General features: G+C 41.4%; 1 protein-coding gene across 1 annotated transcript in view; it reads left to right on the forward strand.

The window, feature by feature from the left end:
- Window positions 1–15,962, forward strand: part of ARHGEF18 (Rho/Rac guanine nucleotide exchange factor 18) — a 478,484-nt gene that overhangs the window by 394,936 nt on the left and 67,586 nt on the right. Inside the window, exon 11 of the mRNA XM_075863189.1 lies at window positions 13,976–14,040. Within this exon, the coding sequence (XP_075719304.1) occupies window positions 13,976–14,040 (65 nt within the window). The remainder of the gene's footprint in view (window positions 1–13,975; window positions 14,041–15,962) is intronic.

Raw genomic sequence — 15,962 nt, forward strand, 5'->3', positions numbered from 1 at the left:
ATACAGATGGGGCTTCCCATTAAAAATCCTGATCCGCCATAATGTCTCTCTGCACGTCGTTTCATTTCTGGAAGAGGGGAAGAGACTCCTTCACCGGTGGAATCTTCCGCTTCCTGACCCGTTGGAAAATAGACCAACTGTTCCTTGACTGGTAGACAAGGACTGGCAATTGGTAACCCCAAGATGGAGGAATAATCGCTGAAGAGCTGACACACCGAGTAGTAAGTGCCTAGTAGAGCTTGGCAATGTATTTGGGTCACGACACTGTGTGACTGTCCCATTACTCTGTTCCAGCTTCTACAGCTCTTTATATGTCTAAGTTGTTTATTAGACTCCTGTTCATGTGTCATATATTTTTCTATTGTTATATATGTTCTATCACTTATGTTTATCTCGGTCAGATTTATAATGTATCGCAACAATCAATCTACTAATGTACATCTTATTGATTGCCAGGTAATCCCGATATACCTATGCTTTTTTACACATGAAGATCACGCTCTTAGGCCTTATTTACACGAACGTGTTTCACGTCCGTCGCGCGTACCTATGTTAGGCAATGAGGCCGTTCAGACAGTCCGTGATGTTCATGCAGCGTGTCCGCTGCGTAAAACTCATGACGTCCTATACTTGAGCGTATTTCGCGCTTCGCGCACCCATTGAAGTCAATGGGTGTGTGAAAATCACAAACCGCACACGGAAGCACTTCTGTGTGTCGCGCGTGATTCGCGCTACAGTTGTTAAATGAAGGGAAAAATAAAAGCACCTCATTCATTGCAGTTTCTAAACCTCAAAACCACGTGTCATAAGGATGGCATATGCCTCGAAAATCACGCAGCCTCGCACACAACACTTATGACACAGGGAAGTGCAACGTGCGCAAAACGCTGCGTTTTTTGCGTGCGCAAACCGCACACGTTCGTGTGAATTTTGCCTTACTGACATACTCTGGGAACAGTCCCATGCCTTAGGCCGTATTCACACGAGCGTGTTCAGTCCGGGTTTGTCGGCAGTATTTCCCGGACTGAGCACACAGCACGGAGCTTGGCTCTTATCATCATTGTTCTCTATGGCGCTAGGAGTCGCTGCCTCGCTGCAGGAAAACTGTCCCGTACTGAAAACATGTTTTCAGTACGGGACAGTAGTTCCGTGGAGAGGCAGGGACTCCTAGTGTCATAGATAACGATGATGCTAGGAGACCGGCTCCCTGCACTGTGTTTGGCCCGGGAAATGCGGCCAACCTGCGGACCGTATATCACGGACTGAACACGCTCGTGTGAATCCGGCCTTACTGTAATTTGGGCCCGACCGTTTCAACTAATGCACCTTTTCTACTTTACCACAGTGATTTAAGTTTGCTTCCTTAAACGTTAAGGGACTAAACAGCCTCTACAAAAGATAATTTATGTGGAAAGAAGCGTTCTCCCTGAAATGTGATATATTTTGTGCTCAGGAGACACATATAATAGAGAAATATGCCCATAGAATTAAACATCCTCTGTTCTCTACAATTCTTTTCTCTCACCACAATAAAAAACAAAGGGGCGTGCTCTTTGCTATAAAAAATACGGTGGTATTCACTCCTGTCTCGTCCCTGATTGACCCTAATGGCAGGTACATTATTCAGATTGGCGAATTTAATAATGTCCTTTATAATATAGTAGCTGTCTATGCCCCAAACACCCACCAGACCCGCTTCATAAATAAATTGTTTCGCAAAATAGCTAGGGTTACAAGTGGGAACCTGGTGGTAGTTTTCGGAGACTTGAACTCTGTATGCCCAAATGGATTCCTCCGCTACACACGGATTTCAATCCCAACTCTTAGGGTATGTTCACACGAAACTCAAAAACGTCTGAAAATACGGAGCTGCTCATGTTTTTTGCGGCGTATTTTACGGCCGTTATTGGAGCTGTTTTTCAAAGGAGTCAATGAAAAACGCCCCAAGAAGTGTCCTGCACTTCTTTTTTCGCGGGCGTCTTTTTACACGCCGTATTTTGACAGCGACGCGTAAAATTGAGCCTCGTGGGAACAGAACACGGTAAATCCCATTGCAAGCAATGGGCAGATGTTTGGAGGCGTAATGGTGACATTTTTTCAGGCGTAATTCGAGGCGTAAACGGGCCCAATTACGTCTGAAACCACTGCGTGTGAACATACCCTCAGCCCCTCTTTTCCATGAGGCTGATTTGTACGACATATGACATTAATCATATTCCCGTATTGATTTATTCCTAGTTAATCAACCCCTAATACAGAGAGTCACACAAGCCACTATCGAATTGATCAAATGGACGTACCATGCGGCGATCACTATATGGGTTGATGAAACGTATCCCAATTCCTCCAATTTACTATGGAGCAACAACACCTTTCTATTGTCTAACCCTAGATATAGGGAGGAACTTAAAAAGAGCCTAGATGAGTATTTCCTCTCAAATGTTGATTCTGTACATGATCACTCATTCTGTGGAATGCTCACAAAGCATACATAAGGGGATGTTGATCAAATGGGGACATAGAGCTGAAAAAGAAAATGAATATAGATTAGAAGGAATAATGGCATAGATCCGCAGCTTGGAATCCATTAACAAATCTAATATGTCTTTAGAGAACAGAAAAATTGTGCATCCTCCACATCCAACTTAGACTGTCTATTATAGAAGTATGAAAAAAACTAAAATCAGTCAAAGCACAGTATTACTCCCAAGACAACAAACCAGTAAACTTCTAGCGCATAGACTAAAATCCTGATCTTTAAAAAATAAAATTCCATTCCTCATTAATTCCCCAAACCATACGAAAATATATGCCCCCCCCAAGGAAATATCAAGTAAGTTCATGGAATATTACCATTCATTATATAACCTGGACTCTTCAAAACCGCCTTTGCCAGACCCCCAACAATACATTACAGAGTTCTAAATACTCTTAACCTCTCAAGACCGACCAATTGCATGATTTAAATCTCCCACTCACTAAACCGGAAATTTCCATGATCATTTGTTCGCCCCCTTTGTATAAAGCATCAGGCCCGGACGGCCTATCGGGAGCTTATTACAAAACTTTTGAAGATCTACTCCTACCTCATTTGTTTACAACCCTACAACATGTCATTGAACATGGTTCCTTTCCTAAAGAAATTTTTAATGGGGTTATAGTAACTCTCCCAAAACCAGGCAAATCACCCGATACCCCTCAGAACTTCCGTCCCATATCCCTGCTTAACTCTGACCTAAAAATCTTTTCCAAAATTAGAGCAAATCGTTTGGCTCCTAAGATCCCCTTTTTGGTACATCAACACCTGTTCTGGTCAGCCTTGATGCTGTGAAGGCGTTCGATTGTGTGAATTGGTCGTTCGTCTTCTCAGTACTAAACAAAATGGGATTCGGGGGGGGACGGGACGGGACGGGACATAATGAATGCTATTAGGGCCCCTTTATTCCTTTCCTTCATCGAGGATATTTGTGAACGGAACTATATCAGATGAATTCCCGATAAAAAAAGGGACTATACAGGGGTGCCCCCTATCGCCTTTGATCTTCATCCTTTCTTTAGAACCATTGACCATAGCTATTAGACTACACTCAGAGATATATGGTATTCGGATAGGAGACCGTTCCCGTTGCATTTCCCTATATGCAGACTATGTAATAATGACACTGGAACATCCAGACACATCTCTGGGCGTGGCCCTCAAACTCCTAGAGGTGTTTAGGACTTTATCAGATTATAAAATTAATATGGGGAAATCCCAGGTCTTGCCCGTAAATTGTGAGCGTGCGAATCTGCTGTTAATGCAATCTCGCTTCCCCCTGGATTGGCAACAGAACCACAATAAATACTTAGGGATCCTCATCACTTCCAAGATCTCTGATTTATACCAGGCCAATTACCTCCCTAATGTTGTCATTACTGGAACAGGACATATCTAGGATAGCTACTCATGAAGTCTCCTGAATAGGCAGAATAGCAGCATATAAAAGGCTGGTTCTTCCTAAATTAATGTATCCAGGACGTTACCGATTTAAAATACCTCTATCCTTTTTCAACAAATCGCTGAACTCTTGTGTGGAGAAAGGGTAAACCGGGGAAAGAAATTTGGAGGCTTAAGCTTGCCTACCGTTCATCACTACTATCTAGCCACCCAGGTTTTGCAATTGAAACACTGGTGAATGGGGGATATGACCCAACATTGGGTTCACATAGAAACATCCTTGACTCCTACTCAATATCTAAAGGCTATCCTAATAACAATCATTAGCACTCGTCCTCCCACCAACCCTCTGCCCTACTTTCTGTCAACATCTATAGACAACTGGTTACACTTCCATTTAAGTTGTATACGGTCAGACTTTTCATTGCTCACCTGTGCTCCGATAGAAACTTTAGAGCTCTTTCTTCCTGGCCTAGCTCTTCAAAATGTGAATACTGGAGGCGTGACCCGAGTGCAACTGTTGCCGGTCACCTCATTACGTGGCAAATTTCATATAGAGGTTTTTACAAATATCTGCGCATCAGATGCCTTTTGCAAACTGCCAGTCCTTTCGACGCCACAGCAAATGCAGACATTTTCCAACTATGGTCTAAAACTGCTAGTCAAATAAAGGGTTTGCGGCCTCTTTATGACTGATTAGGCTCTAAATATAAATTTTAAAACATTACTCAGTTTTTGGCTTGGGCGAGAGAGCTCAAGAACACATATTCTACATCTCTATGGACGACTTCTCTTATTTTTGTATACAAATATCTGAAATGCACATTTCATTGAGTCGGTTATGAAAACAATACTAAGTTGGTACTATACACCAGATAGACTTCACCACATGTTTCCTGGAACGTTTCATTTATGCTGGAGGTCCTGTGGAGGCAGGGACACTCTTCTCCTTACTCTGTGGAAATGCCTGCTTCTTACGAGTCTTTGGACCTCCTCCTTCAATCTAATCCCACAACTAGCGGTAAGGCAAATTGCCCCATCACCGCCATTAGCATTACTCTTTTTAGACATCAACTCCATCCCATCTGGGTATAGGGTAATAGCAGCTCACATATTCCTTGTGCCAAAATTGGCCATAACTAGGTATTGGAAAAGCCAAACAATTCCTCCTCTCGGTGAAATCATACCTCACATCAATAGCACGTGCTCTCATGAGAGAATGATTGCATATAAAGACCATTCTTTCCTGAATTATGAGAAGTCATGGGTCCCTGGCTCCGCAGCGGTCGTAATTGTGTTCCCTAGCGACAGTTTGAAAATATATTGCTTGTGTGTTGTACCCAATTAGTAGTGGATAAATCGCCAGAGATCTATTTTTGTACGTTTTATGTTTTGTTAAGACTCTTGAACATCTGGATCTCATAATGCTCTCCATTTTGTTCGAGACCTACATGAGTCATTGGTTACGAATTTATCACTTTATCTTATCATACAGAGGTTACGTCCCGTGAAAGGGTATGTTCTTGATCGATGATACTTATGTCTTGTGATGTATGATTGTATTACAATGTACTGTATATATGAGATTCTACATGTTTTGCTATGTAAGGAAAACTTCACAAAAGTTCAATAAAAATGTATTGATTGAAAAACAAAAAAGAAGCCTTTTCCCATTTTTTTCCCTAAGCAGAATGTACAAATAAAATAAAACATTAGGTATTGCTGCATCCATAAAAGTCTGAACTATTACTATATACCATTATTTAACTCGCACGATAAACGGCGTAAAAAAAACAAACGAAAAATTAAAACACCAGAATCGTTGTTTTTTTGGTCACCTTAGCGCTAAAAAAAATTAAATAGTGATCAAAAAATTGTCTGTACCAATAAAAATCTACAGCTCGTCCCAGAAAAAAATTAAGCCCTCACACCGCTCAATCGACGTAAAATATAAAACTTCTGGCTCTCAGAATGTGGTGAAACAGAATAAAAAAAAATTGTAACATTTTTTTTTTCTATGTAAAAGTAGTACAATATTCAATTATTCTTTCCTATTTTCTGTTGTCTAAAACCTGGGTGCGTCTTAAAGTCCGAAAAATATGGTACAACAAGTTTTTTTTTGCAAAGACTCAATATTTACAGTGTTGACCCTTCTTTTTCAAGACTTATGCAATTCGCCCTGGCATGCTGGATATCAGCTTCAGGGCCATATCCTGATCGCAATCCATTCTTGCCTAATCAATGCTTGGAGTTGAACACAATTTCTGTGGTTTTTTTTTTGGTGTTTTTTTTGTCATATGCTTTTTGAGGATTGACCCAAGGTTCTCACTGGGATTGAGATCTGGGGAATTTCCTGGCCATGGATCCAAAATTTCAATATTTTGTTCAGCGAGCCACTTAGATATCACTTTTGCCTTGCGACATGGTGCTCCATCATGTTGGAAAATGCATTGTTCATCACCAAATTTCCTGGATCATTGGTAGAAGGTGCTCTTGGAGGATGTTTAGATACCATTCTTTATTCATGGAAATGTTGAATAGTATAGAGAAGGGAGAAAGCCTCCAGCTCACCGGTTTCTGCGTCTGCTGCGATGTCGCTCGGATCCCCGCGACGGCCCGCGGTATGTAGCACGAAAAGAAGAGAAGAATGATCCAGCGCCAGTGATGGTATTAAAAGGGAAAGGCAATTCCCATGTTTATTGTGGAAAAATAGTAAAATCTTGAATGCAAGACGCGGTCTCGGAGCAAGAGCAAGCAGGTAGTATACCAAAGCTTACTCTTGCTCCGAGACCGCGTCTTGCATTCAAGATTTTACTATTTTTCCACAATAAACATGGGAATTGCCTTTCCCTTTTAATACCATCACTGGCGCTGGATCATTCTTCTCTTCTTTTCATGGAAATGTTCTTAGTCAAAAATTGTGAGTGAGCCCACTCCCTTGGATGAAAAGCAACCCCTACACATGAATGGTCTCAGAATGCTTTACTGTTGGCATGACACAGGACTAATGATAGCGATCACCTTTTCTTCTCCAGACAATCATTCTTACAGATGTCACAGACAGTCTGAAGGGGCTTCAGAGAAAATAACTTTTACTCCAGTCCTCTGCAGTCCAATCCCTGCACTTCCTGCAGATTGTCAGTCTGTCATTTTGATGTTTTTCTTGAAGAGAAGTAGCCTATTTGCTGCCCTTCTTGACACCAGGCCAGCCTCCAAAAGCCTTTACAGATGTACTAACACCTGCCTGCTGCTATTCCTGAGCAAGCTCTGCATTGGTGTTGAACCGATCCCGTAGCTGATTCCTCTTTAGGAGACTGTTTTGGATGCCCTTCTTCACAGCAATTCATCCTCTCTCCTTGAAGTTCTTGATAAAGTTGAAAAGTTCCGATAAATGCTGCTTGTAAATGAACGAATGTTGCAAAGCAATGACGACTGCACGTGTGTCCTTGGGGGTAACCATGGTTAACAGAAGAAGACAATGATTTCAAGCACCATCCCCCTTTTAAAAAAAATAGTCAGCCCTTATAATTCAATCAGCATGACAGTGATATCGGCTGTGTTGTCCTCATTAACACTGTCTCTTGAGCTAACCAGAAGATCACTTAAATTCTTAGCAGGTAATTTTGTGGCAGGGCTGAAATGCAGTGGAAATGTTATTTTTGTGATTTTAAAGAGGCTCTGTCATCAGATTTTCAAACCCCTATCTCCTATTGCAGCAGATCGGCGCTGCAATGTAGATAACAGTAACGTTTTTGTTTTTTTTCAAAAACGAGCATTTTTGGCCAAGTTATGACCATTTTTATATTTATGCAAATGAGCCTTTCTTATGTCCAACTGGGCGTGTATTGTGTGTGTACATCTGGGCGTTTTTACTTGTTTTACTAGCTGGGCGTTGTGAATAGAAGTGTATGATGCTGATGAATCAGCATCATCCACTTCTCTTCGTTACCACCCAGCATCTGGCAGTTCACAGACACACAGCGTGTCCTCGCGAGATCGCGCTGTGACGTCACTCACTTCCTCCCACAGGAACTTCATTGCGTCAGATGAGCGAGGACACGCTGTGTGTCTGTGAACTGCCAGAAGCTGGGTGGTAACGAAGAGAAGTGGATGATGCTGATTTGTCAGCATCATACACTTCTATTCACAACGCCCAGCTAGTAAAACAAGTAAAAACGCCCAGATGTACATACACAATACACGCCCAGTTGGACATAAGAGGCTCATTTGCATAAATATAAAAATGGTCATAACTTGGCCAAAAATGCTCGTTTTTGAAAAAAAAAACTTTACTGTTATCTACATTGCAGCGCCGATCTGCAATACGAGATAGGGGTTTGAAAATCTGGTGACAGAGCCACTTTAAGTTAATTTTCGTCAAGGAATAACTTTGCAATAAATTGCAATTCATCTGATCACTCTTCATAACAATTTAGAGTTCATGCAAATTGGCACTAAAAAAACTGAAGCAGCAAACTTTGTGAAAACCAAAATTTGTGTCGGTCTCAACTTTTGGCCAGGACTATATATATAAAAATAGGCAGCCGTGTGAGTTCTGAGCTCGGCTCAAATGGGCCGCCATGTCACAGAGCAGACTTCTCTGTTAGTGTTTGAAACAAAGCATAATAGAAGGTCTTGTTTTTTGCGGGACAAGTTGTATTTTTTAATCGCACTATTTTGGGGTACATATAATTTATTGATTAAACTTTTTTGCCGGGTAATGGAAAAAAATCCATACATTTCGCCACTCCTTTTGTTTTTGTTTTTTACGTCTTAGATTTTATGCCGTTTACTGTGTGGTATAAATGTTGAAATCGATCCCTCCCGTTAGTGCAGGTGTCCGGCTGTCTAGACCGCGCGACACGCGCTTTAGTCGGCACAGGACTCTCGTGCCAGGCTTATGTCAGAGTGCAGTGAAAAGGCTGCGCTCTGGCATAAGTACCCTTAACGGCCGCCCTGAAAAGGCGTATTGGCGGTCGTTAAGGGGTTAAATCAGCCCAATTTAAAAAAAAAAATTAATTGCCGAAATGTTGGCCTACTGAAAAGTATGTACAGTATATGCCCTCAATACTTGGTTGGGGCTCCTTTTGCATGAATTACTGCATCAATGCGGCGTGGCATGGAGGCGATCACCCTGTGGCACTGCTGAGGTGTTATGGAAGCCCAGGTTGCTTTGATAGCAGCCTTCAGCTCGTCTGCATTGTTGGGTCTGGTGTCATCTTCCTCTTGACAATACCCTATAGATTCTCTATAGGGTTTAGGTCAGGCGAGTTTGCTGGCCAATCAAGCACAGCGATACTGGGGTTATTAAACCAGGTATTGGTACTTTTGGCAGTGTGGGCAGGTGCCAAGTCCTGCTGGAAAATGAAATCAGCATCTCCATAAATAATGTCAGCAGAGGGAAGCATGAAGTGCTCCAAAATGTCCTGGTAGACGGCTGCGCTGACTCTGGACTTCATATAACACAGTGGACCAACACCAGCAGATGACATGGCCCCCCAAACCATCACTGACTGTGGAAACTTCACACTGGACCGCAAGCAACTTGAACTGACGCCTCTCCACTCTTCCTCCAGACTCTGGGACCTTGATTTCCAAATGAAATGCTAAATTTACTTTCATCTGAAAACGGGACTTGTGTGTGTTCCGTAATATTAGTGATGTTCATGTCTCAACCCCACCGCTTTCTTTGAGGAAGGCTTTCTTGATCTCATGACTGGATCCAATCCCATCCTTGGCACTAAATATACAGCTCCCTCATGGACTCCTAATACGGCAGTGTGCACAGACGCAGCCTAGTTTGGGCCTTAATTTTACTAGGGATGTCAGACAACCGTTTTGTTAGCAGTTTGGGTGTGTTCTTTTCTTTTTTTTTTTTTTTCAGTTACGATTTTTGCGGCAGAATTGCAGCTTTTCTGCTGCAAGAAAAACCACAGCTGCTATTTGTTGCGGGTTTTACCTCCCCATTAATTTTAAAAAGCAGCGATAATGCAATTGTTTATGCGATGGATTACAAAGCCGCACCAGTGGTCAATCTCTGAGCGTCTTTTCCGCTTATATACGCAGCGTGTGGATGAGATTTGTTCCAATATCATCCACTGTGCTGCTACTGTATTATGCTGCGGATTTTCCGCAACTAAATCTATTGCAGAAAATCCGCAGTATTTACGCTTTGTGTGAACTTTACCCTTCATCTGTGAAGGTGCTTGTTCTGGACAAATAAGCCATTTAAGCAACAGATTGAACTGTGCCTTGTTTTGTGTCCTGTTCGGGTCTATTCACTTGTAGCGTTTGAGGTCGGGTTAAAAACGGCATCTGAAAAAATTAATACAGTTTTACCACGATTTGCTGCGCTTTTGTCATTCAGTAATTGGGTGCACAGTTTTTATAGGTGAATCATATAAAATGTTTGACCTGTCAAATTACCACATTGAAAAAAAAGGGGTAAAACAGTTAGTTTTTTTTTTTTTTTTTGCGATTTCTAAACGTTTATCAAACGCTTTTGTGTGAGCATACCCTTATAGGTATCTATGTTGCACATGGTTGTTTGCAAGTATTGCCAAGGACAGTATCTGACAAAAACAGAAAAATATTCATCACATTAAATTCACAGAGCTCTGCTTTCGGTCAACATTTCACTCTCCTGTCCCAAAAAGGTGTCGGCAGTTTGCTGAAAATTGACTAAATTGGTCTTCTCGGTCGTCTAATATGTTTAGGCCGGCTATTGCGACAATGCACCCTAAATGGAATAGAAGTTTAATTGCATTGCAACTTTTCCCTGTGAGTTGTGTGGTTTACATAACCATAATTTCAGCTCCAGTTATATAAAGTGTTTTGCTAAATGGAAAATTTACAGACTAGGGAAACGTTTTCTTTTTTCTTGGGTAAAACTTCCTGGTATTAGCAGGAGGGAGTTTTCAGGCAGCTGCTGGAAATGTGGACTTTGTTTGGAGATAATTAGGTCTTATATATAAGTGGTATGTGAAAGTGCAGGTCAAGCAGCAGGCTCCAATTGTGTTCAGATCAATATCTCTCCACCGTGTTAGTTTGTGATCAATGCTCCGCGCAGCAGGGACTGCAGGGAAACATTAACAAACTAGCAAGCTTCACCCCAATAGAAGCTAGAACAGACGTTTTAAAGCTCAGCTGCAGGTGTGTCGTCCACAACCCTTTCAAAACCACATCTAAGGTTGCTCCGATAAATCTCATGGTTGTAAGGTAATTGAGGAACACCCCAAATATTTGATGCAACAAAACTCCCTGCAGTTCTTTGGTGGATAGTGATGGTTGATTTTATAGAAACAAAAAATGTCCATAGAACTGTATCCTATTGAAAGATATGAGGATCAGAAGAAAATATTCGACTTTTTGGTTTCTTATCCAGATGCTTCTTCTGGTAAGAAATCGGAGCTTCCATGTTCAAAAGGAATAAATTGACAACTTTTCCAGGAGGAATAACAGAAAAATGGCACAATTCTAAAGGCCTTATTACTCGGGCCAATAACCTGGCAAATGAGCGTCCATATGAACGCTCATTCCCGATCATTGCCTAGTGTAAACAGGGCAACGATTAGCCGATGAACGGGAAAATGCTAGTTTTTCGACTAATCAACTTGCTTATGTGGCCAAACAATGGTCGGCAGCACTACAGGGAGATGTGTTGCCGACGTGATGGAAATGTATGGCTACGAGCGATTGTAGTAACGATCTCTCGTCCCCATACATAACCAATGATTGCTCCTTTTGAAAGGCGCAAACGAGTGCCGATCAACAAGCTATTTTGTTAGCGCTCATTATGACGGCCCATATTGGCCCGTGAAAAAGGACCCTAAGGCATGAGGTTTCAGACTTTGGGAGAATAAAGGGTTTGCTAAAACAGACATGTCAGAGCGATAGATCCAATTTCCTAACATACCAAATGTTAAAAGGGGTTTTCCCATCTTGGATGTTTATGGCATATCCACAGGATATGCCATAAATGTCCAATAGATGCGGGTCCCACCTCTAAGACCCGCACTTGTTTAGAACGGGGCCCCCTAAACCTTGTTCTAGCTTACTCTGCTCCTCTGCCACTTCCTGGTTAGGAGTTACGGACACAGCGTCGCCCGGCGAGCTACAGTGTTTCCGGAACTCGGTAGCTACGGAAGCAGAGTAGCTCGACGTGCTACGCTGGTTCTGGAACTTCCATTCACTTCTATGGTAGTTACAGAAACAGTCATAGCTCAGTGAGCACGGCTGTTTCCGTAGCTCCTGACCACCTATCCAGGATGTGGCCAGGAGGCAGCGGGAGCGGAGTAAGCTAGAACGGAGTTCCGTTCTAGGGATAGATGCGTGTCCCACCTCTGAGATCCGCACCTATCAGACTTTTATGGCATATCCTGTGGCTATGCCATAAATGTCCAAGATGGGAAAACACCTTTAGCTCTCCTTTAAGAAATGCCTCTGTGTGTTTGTCTGACTTGGCTTATATTTTATCACATGATGTTCAATGCAAACTGATCAGTTCTGATCTTATCTCCATCTTTCTGTACTTTGCAATGAATGGCAGTTCAATAAAAGCATAATTTTAGTTCCTCAATCTTGTGTAATTCAGGCACATTTCACATTCGGCTATATTCACACGACTGGAATAAAATGGCCATTAAAAACTGATCAACTGCCGTCATGACCGTTGTGCAAGAGTGTCTCTACAAATTTTCATCCATTTCAAGTCCGTCTGATAGATTTTAATGGCCGTTTGGCATCCATTTTTCATGGGCGAAGAAAAAAAAAGTCTGGATTGCATTTGTCAAGGTGTTTTGTTGTTTTTTTGGTCCCAAACCCCTAAAAACACCACAGTTTCCATGTATATAGTGCTGCAAAGCCCCTGTAGACTGTGCCAGTGCCCATATATAATGAGCCTGTGCCTACATAGTGCCAAACACAGTGTCTCCTCTAGATAGCGCCACACACACCCCACCTTGTAGATAGCGCCATTTCAGCTGCCTCTAGGAGCGGAATCCCCTGCCAGAGCGTTGCTGATGCTCTGGCCGGGTATTCAGACCTGGAGGAGCCCCTGACATCACTGTCAATATATGGAGAGTGACTTCAAAGGACTTTCCCAAGTCAGGAGTCCCTGACCAGAGAGCTTGCAATGCTCTTTCTGGGGACTGCATAGTTGAAAGCCCTGACATCACTGTCCATATATGGACCGTGATGTCAAGGGCTTTCCCAGGTTCCGCGCTTAAAGCAGCGCTGTGCCCGGCGAGTTCTCTTGTGAAGGCCAGGATCATTTTTTATCGGCCGGCACAAGGATTGATTTCTGAAAAACGGATGTTTAAAAACTGATCTATTGACCTGTATGGGGGCTGTCGAGCTGTGAAAACGGCCAAAAATAGAACGTTCTATTTTTTTTGATGGTCCATATTCACGGGCCGTTAAAAAAGCGGCCGTGTGAATACACCTATAGAGCTTAATTCGTATCCATAGGGCTTCATTAACATGACAGAGGTCAAGTGGTGTATTTTGGGCATCCGTTAGGCCATTATACCTTAAAGGCATAAAATAGCATAGTAGACTACGCTATTCCATACACCGGTGTACTGTGTGGTATACATTTTTTACAATAGGAGCCTATGAATGATCAATGTCCCAGCCTTCCATCGGAAGTATACTTCAGGAGCCTTTATTGGTGTATACGTCAAATAAAGGGCCATAGCACCATGTAAACAGGGCCTTACATACACACTCATATTCTCACAAAAGTTATAAACTTCTCTAAGTGCTTATAATCTAGTGGTTTTAATTATGATTCTTGGTAGTATTAGTCCTTCTTGTACTTTTTGGATACCTGTGCATGGTTTTTACCCTTCTTCTATTTGCTTACAGCGTTTTCCCACGCATGCTGACCTGCTGCTAGCACATGCTAGCTTTCTCATCTCGCAAGCTGAATGGCTAACACATGATCGCTTTCTTATATGCATAAATGTGCTCTTGTTGTCTTTCACTTTCTCCAAACAGTGCAATTTTAATTCCCATTTCTTAAAATATTTTCCACAGATTGTGCTGTAAATGTCCATAAAAATTGCAAGACATTACTACCTGAATGCACCAGCAAATCAAAGGTAACAGTTTTAATTTTTTTTTAGATGTTTATAATTCTATAAGCAGTGGCAGAGAGTTACATGTGCAGGACTTTTTTTTATGGCATATTTACTGTGCACATATTGCATGCTTCTTGTCCCATGAAATCTAATTTTGTCTGAAAGATCTGAGAGTTATTATATGGGAATAAACTTCAGTTAAAAACCAGTGTTGCATGTAGCTTAATACGTCAAGCTCCCTGAACTTCGCACTGTGCCAGGTAATTTCCCCCTCTGCTCCATTCATATTTGTGTCAGTCTAATCCCTCATTTTTCTAACGTATATGCTTTTCAGTACTTTGTAGCGAACATATGTGAAGTATTAATTGTAACAGGGAAAAAGGGATGGGAGGAAACCTCCAGCTCACCAGCTTCACACTCCTGTGCTCGATATCGCCCGGATCAACCGCGACGGCTCACGGCAAGAAACAATGGCAAAAAAGAGAAAGGTCCAGCGATGTGTGGTATAAGTGGGGGAAACTCCGTTTCCACTTTATTGAAGATAATACACCAACATACAAAGAGATCCGACAGAATGACGGATAACACCAGGAGAATACTCTCCTGGTGTTATCCGTCATTCTGTCGGATCTCTTTGTATGTTGGTGTATTATCTTCAATAAAGTGGAAACGGAGTTTCCCCCACTTATACCACACATCGCTGGACCTTTCTCTTTTTTGCCATATGTGAAGTATGTCTCGCTTGCATTTTAGCCTTTTACAGTCCTGGCCAAAAGTTTTGAGACCGACACAAATTTTGGTTTTCACAAAGTTAGCTGCTTCAGGTTTTTATAGTGGTAATTTGCATTAACTCTAGACTGTTATGAAAAGTGATGAGATGAATTGTAATTAACCCCTTAGTGTCTAAGCCTGTTTTGGCCTTAAGGACCAGACCATTTTTTTCAAATCTGACATGTATCACTTGAAGTGGTAATAACTTTGAAATGCTTTTATTTTTTCAAATGATTGAGATTTGTTTTCTCGTGACACATTGGACTTTAACTTAGTGGTAAAATTTGGTCCACACATTGTGTTTGTTTTATGAAAAAGCACCAAAATGTTTACAAAAATTGCAAAAAATAGAATTTTTTTTCATTTAAATGTATCTGCTTGTAAGACAGATAGTGATACCACACAAAATAGCTACTATTTCACATTTCCCACATGTCTAGTTTGTTTGCATTGTTTTTTCAACGTCCTTATATTTTTTTAGGACGTTACAAGGCTTAGAACTTTAGCAGAAATTTCTCATATTTCCAAGAAAATTTCAAAAGCCTTAATTTAGGGACCTGTTTCGTTCTGAACTGGTTGAGGGCCTTATATACTATAAACACCCTATAAATCACCCCATTTTAAAAACTGTAAAATTAAAGTATTCAAAACAGCATTTAGAAAGTTTCTTAACCCTTTAGGCGTTTAACAAGAATGAAAGCAAATTAAAGGTGAAATTTAGAAACGTTTTTTTTTTTTTTTTTCAGAAAATCAGTTTTAATCCTTTTTTTTTTTTTGTAACACAGAAGGTTTTACCAGAGAAACGCTACTCAATATTTATTGCCCAGATTCTGCAGTTTTTAGAAAAATCACACATGTGGCCCTAGTGTCCTAATGGACGGAAACACCGGCCTCAGAAGCAAAGGAGCACCTAGTGGATATTGGGGCCTTATTTTTGTTAGAATATATTTTAGGCACCATGTCGAGTTTGAAGAGGTCTTCTGGTGCTAAAACAAAGAAAACACCCCAAAAAAGACACCATTTGGCAAACTACACCCCTCAAGGAAATTATTAAGGGGTATAGTGAGCATTTTGACCCCACAGGTATTTTGCTGAATTTAGTGTAAATTATGCTGTGACAATGAAAATCTACATTTTTTTTTCGAATAAAATTTCGTTTTAGCTCAGAATTT

This window comes from Rhinoderma darwinii, chromosome 1 (genome assembly GCF_050947455.1).
Source record: "Rhinoderma darwinii isolate aRhiDar2 chromosome 1, aRhiDar2.hap1, whole genome shotgun sequence".
NCBI classification, from domain to species: domain Eukaryota; kingdom Metazoa; phylum Chordata; class Amphibia; order Anura; family Rhinodermatidae; genus Rhinoderma; species Rhinoderma darwinii.